Source organism: Colossoma macropomum, unplaced genomic scaffold, assembly GCF_904425465.1.
Source record: "Colossoma macropomum unplaced genomic scaffold, Colossoma_macropomum, whole genome shotgun sequence".
Lineage (NCBI taxonomy): Eukaryota > Metazoa > Chordata > Actinopteri > Characiformes > Serrasalmidae > Colossoma > Colossoma macropomum.
This window is the reverse complement of record NW_023494796.1, coordinates 14,917,668-14,930,902: the sequence shown is the minus strand read 5'-3', so window position 1 is coordinate 14,930,902 and position 13,235 is coordinate 14,917,668. Positions and strand designations below refer to the sequence as shown.

Here is a 13,235-nt window from a genome sequence, read left to right as displayed (position 1 = left end):
AAAACCAGACAGTGATGTACACAGTAGGGCAGCTTCACACTCCACACCACACAGTATCAGCGAGTATCAGAATGTTGGTGTTGGTGAGTTTTTATGACCAATGCCAGTATCAGTATTGACGCATCCCTAACAAAGACAGTTTTAAAAAATCACAATGCTAACTTTTATACCATGATATTCTACTCAGTCAAGCAGAGTTAAGCCACATATACAGATTTTGGTAGCTAATGTCAACTTTTCTGCCTCTGTTTGGCAGGCCTTTGTGTTTCCACCAATACTGGGAAACAGCCGTGATTGTGTTTGTTTTTATGTTTAAAAAAGGGCTAAAATTACAGTGTATTCCTAGTGAGAATCTACCAAGATGCAAGGTTTAAATTGATCAACCACTTTGTGTTCGACTGTCATGGAGTCACTTAACAGTACTCTGTGTGAGCAGAGCCTTCTTTGATGCATTGGTTCATTAGCACAGCAGCAAACACTCGCCTTATGTCACACGGTATCAGCGGGTATCGGAATGTGTTATCAAAGAAGTTTTAAGAGTGTGAGTAAATGAGTACTGTATGATACCCGATAACAGGATCAGTGTGGATGCATCTCTAGTTAACACAATCTAATACGTTCTTAAGGAGAAGAAGTTCACGTATCCTTCCAGAGAAGGATATCATTACGGATGCCGGTGACTTATCAGGAAGATCACGTGTCAGGCTCCAGCCCTTATGGGCCAAAACACTGCACAATTCAGTACACAGCACACTGCCTCAGGCACATATTTTAGTCTTAAAGGCACAGTAACAAAAACAGATGGTTAAATTCTGAGGGCTAAGGAGAGGCTGGAAAATTGTAAAAATGAATTCTGATCATATTTGGAACATAAAACCACACAAATGTTATAAGTGGACCTCAGGGGAAAATAAAATACAAGAAAAAATGTAGGATTTAGGTCTTTTAATGACGTAACACAGTGTCCTGCAGCATTTTGTCTTTGCCAACAGAGGGCAGTCAAACTCACAAAGACACCTAATTACTCATACAAAACTGCACGTCAAAGATAAATAAAATGTTAGTATTAAATTAGAAAGCAAGAGATCAGACAGATGACATGGGCATAATGTTGCATGAATTTGCTTCCTTCTTGCCCTCTGCTCCATGTACCTGTCACTCAAAAAAACGTTTCTCACAGATCCACTGTGAAGAAACAGAACATCTCCTGTCGTTCCAGCTCCTCTTATCTGGATAACCCAAAAACTGTGCGCAGTCTTCATCACCTCCATTATTTGGCTCCCCCGTATTCCAGAACCTGAACAGCAGACAATCACAATCAGTCACTGATAGACAGAGAGCTCTCCACAAATATTGGCACTCCTGGTAATCTTGAGCAAAATGGGCTGTATTCAACATTCTTAATTACTTATCTGGTCATGAAATAAATATTTTATTATAAATATTTAAATCTACGTGTGCCACAATTGTTGGCACCCCTAGAAATTCTTAAGAGTGAAATCGAACCTAAGTATATTCCCATTCATGTTTTAAGCATTTAAGTTCACTTGAGTGGTTTGGAACACTTAAATAGCCAGCCATTACTTCCTGATTTGCTAGGGAGCATATATGAGGTGAAACACAGGCCAAATGCCCCCAGTCATCCATCTTTAAGAGAAACCAGAGAAAACAGCAATGATGTACAACAAAAGATTGTTGAGCTGCACAAATCAGGAAAATGCCTATTTCCACTATCATGGAGATAATTAAGAAGTTTAAAGCAACAAGAGATGTTAAGAATCTTTCAGGAAGAGGACATATGTCTATATTGACCCCATGAATAGTGAGAAATAAAATGCTAAAGCTCTAGATTCAGAGGTCTGACCAATCACAGAGCAGTACAGATGTTGTCAGCCACAAAACAGAAAGAAATTAAACGAAAGAAATTTAAACTACTCACTGATAAAATGGAGTAGAAGTAAAAGTATTACGATTTGAAAATACTCGGCAGAGTGCAAATTCATCAATATTTTATGTAAGTCCATGTACTTGAGTAAATGTAACTAATTACCAGCCACTTCTGATCACAGACTCTATCAAGTAACAGCAGGTATTAAATCAAAATCTGATTGACTCAGTCAGAAGCTTAAACTAGGCCATAGTTTGGATCATGCAGCAGGACGATGATCCAAAGCACACCTCAAAATCAACACATAAAAATGGTTTACTGACCACAGAATCAAGGTTGTGCCATGGCTACTCCAGTCCCCTGACCTAAACTTACGTTCTGTATGGAGGAATGGTCTCAGATCCTTTGCCATATGTTCTCCAGTCTGCTTAAGCAGACCTAGAGCTGTAATCTTTGCAAAGGGAGGCTGCACAAAGGATTAAATGAAGGGGTGCCAACAATTGTGGCATACAGATTTGAGAAAAAGATATTTTTATAGGTCTGCTTAAGCAGACTGGAGAACATATGGCAAAGGATCTGAGACCATTCCTCCATGCATGTCCTGATAAGATTTTGTTTTTTTTTTTCAATTATTGTACTTCAAAAAATTGTTAGATTTTTGTTAATATTTTGAATGAAAGATCATAAGGTCAGTCAGTTAACTGCATTTATTAACAGTTACCTTTTGTGTTTTTAGGAGAATACTATCTTAAAATCATGGCATGTAAAATAATCAGCTTCTTTACAAACAAAACCCGCTAAAGCCTGAGTAGACTGATAAATCAATGTGACAAGTCCGTTGTTAAACTCAGAGTTACTGAACGCTTGAGGGATGACTGAACAGTCTCCTCAGCAGTGGACGTGTTCAGGAGTGATAAGTTTAGCACCAGTTTTGTAGTGGACTCACACAAGCATTTGTAACATGGTGTGATGTGGATGAAAAACAAAGACTTAAATTTCAGCTTTTGTCTTAAAGTTTCTCATTTGTCAGCCATTACATCCCTGAAGTCTGTGCCGCTTTGTAGGCTCCTATAAATGTGGTCAAGAAATGCGCAGAAAGATGAAAAATACGAGAAATCAAAGAACATAACTGGTGTATCCCTCAACACCTTCAGTCTCCCACAATCCTTCACACACAGCTCAAAACTATTTGAAAAATGGCAGAAAGTCGTGAGTGGCGAGGTGCTGTGGCACCCGAGTGTGTAATCGAACATGACAAAGTGTTTAACGTCTTTAAATGTAACATTTAAACGTGTCCCTTTGCTTCTGTCATTAAGCTGTGATGTGTTAGTGTCTCAGGCCATCTAAAAGGTGTGTTTTCATGTGCAAAATGTGAGCCACCTCTTTAAAAAGTCATTTAAAAACATTTAGTTAACAACAAAAAAGTAACGCAATTATTCACAATTATTTTAATTGTTTGACAGCCCTTTTTTTGTGGTATTTACTTAACATATAGAATTTAACTCATTAGCGAAGTCTCAAGCCCTTTAACAGCAATCAAATAGTAAATTTATGGAAGTCATTTCAGTATTTTACCCAGTGGTCAGACCTGAGCCATCCACCCATTTCCAGACCTCCTCTGTCTCACTGTCAGTCAGACCAATCCAAGCCTCTGTGTGGCCCAGTATGGATGCAATAAACTCCTGTGAATGTGATCACACATTATGAAAAGTCACAGTGAAAGAACACAATATTTTCTCTCTCTCTCTCTCTCTCTCTCTCACCTGTTTTTCTCTGCTCTTTATGATTACCAGGTCTGCTCCTCTCTCTCTGCAGTCCTGTCTGCTCTCAATCCAGTTCTTCTTCTCAGTAGAGATGTAGTAAAGACTAGAGTTCAAGTAAATCCAACCTTTTAAATGAGAGCACATACACTGAGTTGTCAGTTTTTTAGGTACATTAGGTACCTTATACCTACCCTGATTGGTCATTTTATCATCCATACAAGTGTCCTTTTTAGGTATACAATTTCTGACTGTATTTGGTGCTAGTACACACCCAAGGCCTTTGTAAGAGCACTGCTGGATATATTTTCTTTGGCTGCTTAACTATTCAAAACACAGCAGTGATAACAATGTGGTAGCTGCATGTTAGTGGGTATTCCACTGGCACAAGTCAGTTTTCACATGTCAGTGCCCCTGCTGGGTGGAAAATGCTTCGCCAACCAAAATATCCAGTCAGCAGTGGTCCTGTGGTCAGAAAGAGGCGAGGGCAGCCACAGCTGGTCAGCCCTATACACTCACTACGCAGGTTGCGTAGGATCCCTGCAAATTACCCAAGGGTTCCACCTCCCTGTCGTATCAAAGCTGCTTTTTGCTTCGATAAGAGTAGCAGAACTATTCATCTAGTCACGAAAAAAGAAAAAAAAATACCATGAGAGTGAATTGTGGGAACAGCAATCCAGTTAAACGTGTGTTCTCTCCTTTCCAAGTTTGATGTCAGCAAATAACAGTAAAGTTTAACAAATAAAAGTTGTCCTAGCTGGGTATACTGGGCAATATGAATGCACATCTCTCAGTAAATAATCACCAAGTATTCAGCCAAGCCGTCGTATAAAACGTATTTTAATCTATAATTTTTTCAGGTACTGTGCTCAAGTTGGTCAGCATTTATATTAATGTTAATATTCACTCTTCTTTAAGATTCTATAAAAAATATTATATTTACTAAATATTGCTTGTTTATACCTCATTCTGTTCTGTATAGGCTTGCTTATTCTTGGACTAACAAAATGGACCAAACTGGAGTGTTGTAGTGGGAGCACTGTGGTGTCAGGTTTGACTGTGTAGCAAACGCAAATGGTTTACATGGCTGACGGATCAGGTAGGAGGACCCCTTTTCAAGAATTTTGTTTAGGGCCCCAGGGAGGTCCGGACTGGCTCTGAGAGTCGAACTGAGTTCGTACCAAGCCACAGCTCCGCAGAGTTTCTCACTCTTCCTCATTAAACACACCTGATTCAACCTATCAGCTAATAAGCAAGGCCATCATACGTTGAATTTGGCGTGTTAAAGCCTGTTCGCACTGATTCTTAGGGGCGAAATAAAAAATGCATGTCAAGTTTTGAAAATCAACACGTTAATGGCATCTTTCCCATTGATGCTGAAACTTGACGGATTACAGTTGGTTAATTTTTAAATTTGAACCAGGTTAATAATTTTTTTGGAAATCATGCTGACCAGTGAGAACTCGGTCATGGTTGCAGTCCAAACAAACATGCATCACAGTGACTATAAATATGCAGAAGTGAAAGAAGATAGTGAACCATTGCTGAAAGCTGTGGAACGACGGCAAGTTCTTTAATACAACATAGCGACTGTTTGTAGCTGTTTCTTGTTTATGTAGATGTATACTCATCTGTTCATGGCTGGTCTTTTTGTAGAGTGTTTGTACCCAGTATGGACACCTTTCAGTCACAATGCTTAGAAGAAAACTATGTATTTATCAGTACTGCATGAGGAAGTTCCTTTCATATGCATTTTCTTACTGCATTCTCCGAATGTTTAAGAAAATGCGTCAGACTTGGTTTGGAGGTTTCATTACGCCAAAAATTACTTCTGTTTTTTCCATCCACAAACATCTTGGGGTGTGTATAGGCCTTTAGATGGGAGAACATGCTACTCTCTGCAGAGCTGTGGCTTTAAAGAACTCTGTCAGATACCTCTGCGCTTGAAGGTGACTAACAAATTGTGCATGGGAAAGATAAGCTACAGTCTCTAACTGTATGCCTACAAAGTAGGTATATGCAATAAAATAACCTTTACACAGTGACTATTAGAGTTAGGATTTCAGTTCAGGTGGAAATGTCAAAACAAGGGGGAAAAACAATGAAAAAACACCTCTGCAGTACTGCTAATGTCTGCTAGCATCCACTTGGAATTTCTTTTTTGGGGCAGCAACTGTAAAAATTACCTGATAAATGTCTCAAAAGTGTAGCTACAAGGTATTAGGCTGTACCTAATAAAATGACATCTTGGTGTAAGTTATATGTGTTAAAAGACTGCTCTGTTTATAGAAGTCAGTACATATCTAATATAGTACTGCACAAACTATCTGGAGAGGTGCTTAATGGACATTTTAGTCCACTGGTTAGGACTCATTTCATTCAGTGACATCTTTATTAAATAAACATGGTGTCGTAGGTTTTGAAAATGAACTGGTTATGTTCATTTTAATTTTCTAATTTGTCGACAAGCTCTGTATTCAGGTTACCTTTGTTCTGAAATATTGTTTTTAAGGTCATTCTTTGTTGCTTCCATCAAGTATACAATAAACAGACAGTTTATACAAGCACAAGTAAAAAGCAATCTTTTAACATCACCAGTGTGTACGGACTCACCCAAATCTGAAAATCTCTGCAGAAGCTCATCTCTCTCTTTCGTCAGGTTGCTACATCTCATCTGTAGCTTTTCTGTCTCTGCAGTCAGGTTGTTGCAAATGGTCTGTAACTGGTCTCTCTCTGTAGTAAGTTTGTTGTACCTGGTCTGTAAAGGGTCTCTTTCTGCGGTGAGCTTGACCCACAGCACTGTGATGGCTGTCAGTAGGAGAACACACAGCAGCCCCAGACACACTGTAGCCAGTCTGTAGCATCTGCTTCCTGAAGTGTCCATTCCTAATTGGTCAAAAGTATGATAATGGCTTACAGTAAATCTCAAAACTAAAGAAGGAGGCACCAACACCTACCCAATCCAGGCACAAAGCTTGAGCTATATTAGTGAAACTGCACAAGGCATAGTGAAAACTGTGGCTATCTCTGATTGCCTCTCGACACTCTGATTACAGACAGTAGAAAATGAAAACGAATCATCTCATAAATGTGAAATTCTACTGCATTAGTTCAGACAAAACTGTTCAAAAAAGTGTTCAGACATTATATATTTACAAGGACTATTTTGTGATCTCTTTAAACCTAAGAAATTCATTGAGATAGCAAATAAGCTAAACATATGACATCATATATACATACATCTTATATATATATATATATATATATATATATATATTATATATATATATATATAGTCTGAAAGTCTAACTTTTTGTGTGTTACAGTTAAAACATTATCACTTTAAGTGTGTACAGCTGTTGAAAGCTCTGTTTGCTAGTCATGTACTGGCTAGTGTTTTTGAGTTACTCTCAAGATTAGCTAAAATTGACACTACCAAAACATTCACTACTGAAACATTTGTTTAACCATTTATTTTAGTGAAATAAACATAAGGTAGAGGATCACTTAAAACAAACAAATTAAAGTCTAAGTCTGTTAAAAGTCCGAAATGTGACTTAAACTCTGACCTTGAAGCAATTTGGTAGAATGATCCAAATTCACACGTAGGCGATCGTGGTATAGGGCACTTTTGGTTTTGTGTTCCTCATTTGGGTGTTCCTATACAGTATGCAGTGCCTTCTCACAAGCACATTCTGTGCTCTTTCTATGTAGCACTCTCCATGCTTTGTTTGTCAAAGATACATGGACTTGGACTCCTTTGCAATACAGACTTGGACCAAACATGGCAGCACAGCAGAAGCAGGTTGTTTACAACTGATTTTACGCTATGGGCCTGTTCCGAAATGGCCGGCCTTCCTCAAAGTCTTCACTGCATGTTGTGGACAACACCATGAATTCTTGGTTTAAAAGCGAGCATTTGGCACGAACTCAGGCATCATACAGGCTGTACATGTATTTTACTCAGTGAAATATCAGACATACTCATTTTTTTTGAATAAGCTAATTTGCTTATCAGCAGTGGCTCAGTAAAGATTACAAGCATGATGCATCTCAGTTACAAGTTAAATTAATAAACAAATTCATTTTAGCTTACACTTGAACAATGGCTTCTCTGCTAGATAGCTGTAAAGAAACACATTCACTCTGAATGGTCCTAGCCTGTATCGCAAGGTATTTGTTTGTAAGAGGTCACAGACGCGATCTTCACCAAAGACTGCAGCAAGGGTGACTAAAGGGTGCTCGTCAGTGCCATTTGAGTGCCAAAATGAGAAATGGGACACACTAGGCCAGACCCATATACAAATATGGAAAATATATTTACGTATATATTGTCAGAATGTGTAATTTGTAATATATTTTCTTTTACATTTGTCACATATGCAAATATTGTGGTGTTGGCATAGAGTAAGACACAGGAGAGGCTGTTTATTCTGCTGCAAATTGTGCTCTGTTATTGAAATACAGTGGAAAGGCACATGAAAGTAACCACCAGTAGGCTCACAGTGACACCCACCCCCACTCCACTCACACACTCACCACAAGCCCACATCTTTAAAGCTAACACTAACAACTTATTGACACAAACAAAGCCAGTAGCTTTACTTGTACGTAAAAAAACACCCCACTGGTCTCACTGCAGCAGGGGTTTTGGAAAGTCCACTGTCCTCGTAAACACAAACGTCGCTCTCTGGGACGTGCCCTTTCTGAGCACTACGTCGTGCTGGCAGCATGCTACATAGCCCTCCCTTCAAAGGTTGACTGTCCCAGTGGCTACACATGGCTACGCCTCCTGCATGCCTGCTTGCTGTAGGAATATCAGTGAGCCCGTGACGATAAGGAGAGGTCATGATTCTGCTGCGAGTAGTGTTCTTTTATTCAAACACCAGCACAAGGGCCTGTGACAACACAGCCAAGCAGGGGATAGGTCACCAATAGCCATAGGCTGCCACCCTATGGTGAACTTCCTCACACGCAAACGTGGTGGTGTGTTAGTGTGTGTTATGCTGTTACGTGTGGATCAGTGTCAGTATATTGACAGATACATATACATTAATCAGGCATAACATTATGACCACCTCGTTTCTACGCTCATTGTCCATTTTATCAGCTCCACTTACTATATAGGTGCACTTTGTAGCTCTACATTTACAGACTGCAGTCCATCTTTTTCTCTGCATACTTTGTTAGCCCCCTTTTACCCTGTTCTTCAGTGGTCAGGACCCCCATGGACCCTCACAGAGCAGGTACCATTTAAGTGGTGCAGTAACACTGACGTGGTGGTGGTGTGTTAGTGTGTGTTGTGCTGGTACGAGTGGATCAGACACAGCAGTGCTGCTGGAATTTTTAAACACTGTGTCCACTCACTGTCCACTCTATTAGACACTCCTGCCTTGTCAGTCCACCTTGTAGATGTAAAGTCAGAGACGATGGCTCATCTCCTGCTGCACAGTTTGTGTTGGTCATCCTCTAGTCCTTCATCAGTGGTCACAGGACACTGCCCACAGGACGCAGATGGCTGGATATTTTTTGTTGGTCAACTATTCTCATTCCAGCAGTGACACTGAAGTGTTTAAAAACTCCAGCAGCACTGCTGTGTCTGATCAAATGGACAATGAGCGTAGAAACAAGGGGGTGGTCATAATGCCATGCCTGAATGGTGTGGATGCATATATTGGCAATTTTTTAAATAATATAGAATGGCACAGTTAAATATATTTACCTCATATTTTTAAAACATGACACATTACACATATATTGTATGTATGTTTTAAATTTGGCAACCTCTGCCCTAAGGCCTCGCCATTCTCAAAAGAGGATTACAGAAATATAAGTGGACCAGATAGAACAGGGATTCTGAGTTAAAATGCATTTCTTTAATTTACCTTGTCATTGAGCTGCATTATGCTTGCAATGAGCTACTGCTAATAAGCAAATTAGCTAACAAATTATTTAGCTACCAGTTATTAAACTTGCATGACCTGTTTATTGTGACGTTGCACAAGTTCATCTCAAATGTACGCTTTAAAAGCTCCCATGGACCTCATAGATCTACAAGTTCTCGTCAGCAAATTCCCGCCTTAAAAGAGGATCACTGGGTGCTATTTGGGATAAGACTTTGTGTGTGTGTGTGTGTGTGTGTGTGTACCTGATGTCATAGTTCCTTTATGGTGTCTGGTCACACTAATCTCAGGGACATCTTCATTGTCGTAGATGTCCTCATAATTGTTGCTGTCGTCTGAATGAGTTGATGTGTTGTCTGTTGTAATTCCTGAATTTGCATATATATCCTCATTCATCTTCAGCCCTTTTGTCTTCTGTAAATGTGTTAATGCCATTGAGTGGTTTTCTGAATAAGCTTTTGCTTTATCTGAAGATGTGGAGTCTCCACCACGGTCTCGCAAAGTGACTCTGTCTGGGTGATACTGCTAAATACATACTTGCTCTCATGAGAGGAAGTTTAGGCATTTCATACCAGCTTTGACACCCGTCTCTGTCACTGCTCTCTGTCTACAGGAACTATTTTTTGCTTTCTCAAGAGATCATTTCCTGTGGTTTGTGCTCTGTGTAAAAGGTTAAAATAAAGTTGTCACTGTGTCTATCCTGTAACTCTTTGCTAGCCATTTCTGAGTATAGTCATGAAGAAAAGACAGTGCTCAGATACAGTCACCTCTAGTGCTGGGATTAATAACAGACAGAACTACATAGGTGTGCCGTAAACGGGATTAGGAGATCAGGATGATTCCGAGAGCCCCAAAGAGACTCCCCAAAGATTGTACTCTTTTTGCTCAATGAAAGATTTTTAATTGAAATGCTTCACACACAATCACACATGATCTAAGCCGTTTATCCTCCTGGGTCACAGGCGGTGCTTGACTCTATCTCAGCGCTCAGTGGGCCTAAGGTAGGAAACATCATATATATATATATATATATATATATATATGTATAAAGATGTGTGTGTGTGTGTGTGTGTGTATGTATATATAGATATATAGTCTGAAAGTCTAACTTTTTGTGTGTTACAGTTAAAACATTATCACTTTAAGTGTGTGCAGCTGTTGAAAGCTCTGTTTGCTAGTCATGTACTGGCTAGTGTTTTTGAGTTACTCTCAAGATTAGCTAAAATTGACACTACCAAAACATTCACTACTGAAACATTTGTTTAACCATTTATTTTAGTGAAATAAACATAAGGTAGAGGATCACCTAAAACAAACAAATTAAAGTCTAAGTCTGTTAAAAGTCCGAAATGTGACTTAAACTCTGACCTTGAAGCAATTTGGTAGAATGATCCAAATTCACACGTAGGCGATCGTGGTATAGGGCACTTTTGGTTTTGTGTTCCTCATTTGGGTGTTCCTATACAGTATGCAGTGCCTTCTCACAAGCACATTCTGTGCTCTTTCTATGTAGCACTCTCCATGCTTTGTTTGTCAAAGATACATGGACTTGGACTCCTTTGCAATACAGACTTGGACCAAACATGGCAGCACAGCAGAAGCAGGTTGTTTACAACTGATTCTAACAAGGCAGAGAATAATATTTTACGCTATGGGCCTGTTCCGAAATGGCCGGCCTTCCTCAAAGTCTTCACTGCATGTTGTGGACAACACCATGAATTCTTGGTTTAAAAGTGAGCATTTGGCACGAACTCAGGCATCATACAGGCTGTACATGTATTTTACTCAGTGAAATATCAGACATACTCATTTTTTTTAAATAAGCTAATTTGCTTATCAGCAGTGGCTCAGTAAAGATTACAAGCATGATGCATCTCAGTTACAAGTTAAATTAATAAACAAATTAATTTTAGCTTACGCTTGAACAATGGCTTCTCTGCTAGATAGCTGTAAAGAAACACATTCACTCTGAATGGTCCTAGCCTGTATCGCAAGGTATTTGTTTGTAAGAGGTCACAGACGCGATCTTCACCAAAGACTGCAGCAAGGGTGACTAAAGGGTGCTCGTCAGTGCCATTTGAGTGCCAAAATGAGAAATGGGACACACTAGGCCAGACCCATATACAAATATGGAAAATATATTTACGTATATATTGTCAGAATGTGTAATTTGTAATATATTTCCTTTTACATTTGTCACATATGCAAATATTGTGGTGTTGGCATAGAGTAAGACACAGGAGAGGCTGTTTATTCTAGTGCTCTGTTATTGAAATACAGTGGAAAGGCACATGAAAGTAACCACCAGTAGGCTCACAGTGACACCCACCCCCACTCCACTCACACACTCACCACAAGCCCACATCTTTAAGCTAACACTAACAACTTATTGACACAAACAAAGCCAGTAGCTTTACTTGTACGTAAAAAAACACCCCACTGGTCTCACTGCAGCAGGGGTTTTGGAAAGTCCACCGTCCTCGTAAACACAAACGTCGCTCCGTCGTGCTAGCAGCATGCTACATAGCCCTCCCTTCAAAGGTTGACTGTCCCAGTGGCTACACATGGCTACGCCTCCTGCATGCCTGCTTGCTGTAGGAATATCAGTGAGCCCGTGACGATAAGGAGAGGTCATGATTCTGCAGCGAGTAGTGTTCTTTTATTCAAACACCAGCACAAGGGCCTGTGACAACACAGCCAAGCGGGGGATAGGTCACCAATAGCCATAGGCTGCCACCCTATGGTGAACTTCCTCACACGCAAACGTGGTGGTGTGTTAGTGTGTGTTATGCTGTTACGTGTGGATCAGTGTCAATTTATTGACAGATACATATACATTAATCAGGCATAACATTATGACCACCTCGTTTCTACGCTCATTGTCCATTTTATCAGCTCCACTTACTATATAGTTCTACAGTTACAGACTGTAGTCCATCTGTTTCTCTGCATACTTTCTTAGCCCCCTTTTACCCTATTCTTCAGTAGTCAGGACCCCCATGGACCCTCACAGAGCAGGTACCATTTGAGTGGTGCAGTAACACTGACGTGGTGGTGGTGTGTTAGTGTGTGTTGTGCTGGTACGAGTGGATCAGACACAGCAGTGCTGCTGGAGTTTTTAAACACTGTGTCCACTCACTGTCCACTCTATTAGACACTCCTGCCTTGTCAGTCCACCTTGTAGATGTAAAGTCAGAGACGATAGCTCATCTCCTGCTGCACAGTTTGTGTTGGTCATCCTCCAGTCCTTCTTCAGTGGTCACAGGACACTGCCCACAGGACGCAGATGGCTGTATATTTTTTGTCGGTCAACTATTCTCATTCCAGCAGTGACACTGAAGTGTTTAAAAACTCCAGCAGCACTGCTGTGTCTGATCAAATGGACAATGAGCGTAGAAACAAGGGGGTGGTCATAATGCCATGCCTGAATGGTGTGGATGCATATATTGGCAATTTTTTAAATAATATAGAATGGCACAGTTAAATATATTTACCTCATATTCTTAAAACATGACACATTACATATATATTGTATGTATGTTTTAAATTTGGCAACCTCTGCCCTAAGGCCTCGCCATCCTCAAAAGAGGATTACAGAAATATAAGTGCACCAAATAGAACAGGGATTCTGAGTTAAAATGCATTTCTTTAATTTACCTTGTCATTGAGCTGCATTATGCTTGC

General features: G+C 39.9%; 1 protein-coding gene across 1 annotated transcript; it reads right to left on the bottom strand.

The window, feature by feature from the left end:
- Window positions 1-930: 930 nt before the first annotated feature.
- On the bottom strand, window positions 931-10,132 carry LOC118816491 (CD209 antigen-like protein C). Its single transcript, XM_036582896.1, has 6 exons — window positions 10,124-10,132; window positions 9,797-9,965; window positions 6,262-6,534; window positions 3,652-3,776; window positions 3,464-3,570; window positions 931-1,297 (listed from the first exon to the last, which is right to left on the bottom strand). Exons 2-6 carry the CDS (start codon window positions 9,945-9,947, stop codon window positions 1,156-1,158), a joined length of 798 nt encoding a protein of 265 aa, XP_036438789.1. The 5' UTR covers window positions 9,948-9,965; window positions 10,124-10,132; the 3' UTR covers window positions 931-1,155.
- Between the last annotated feature and the right edge of the window lie 3,103 nt (window positions 10,133-13,235).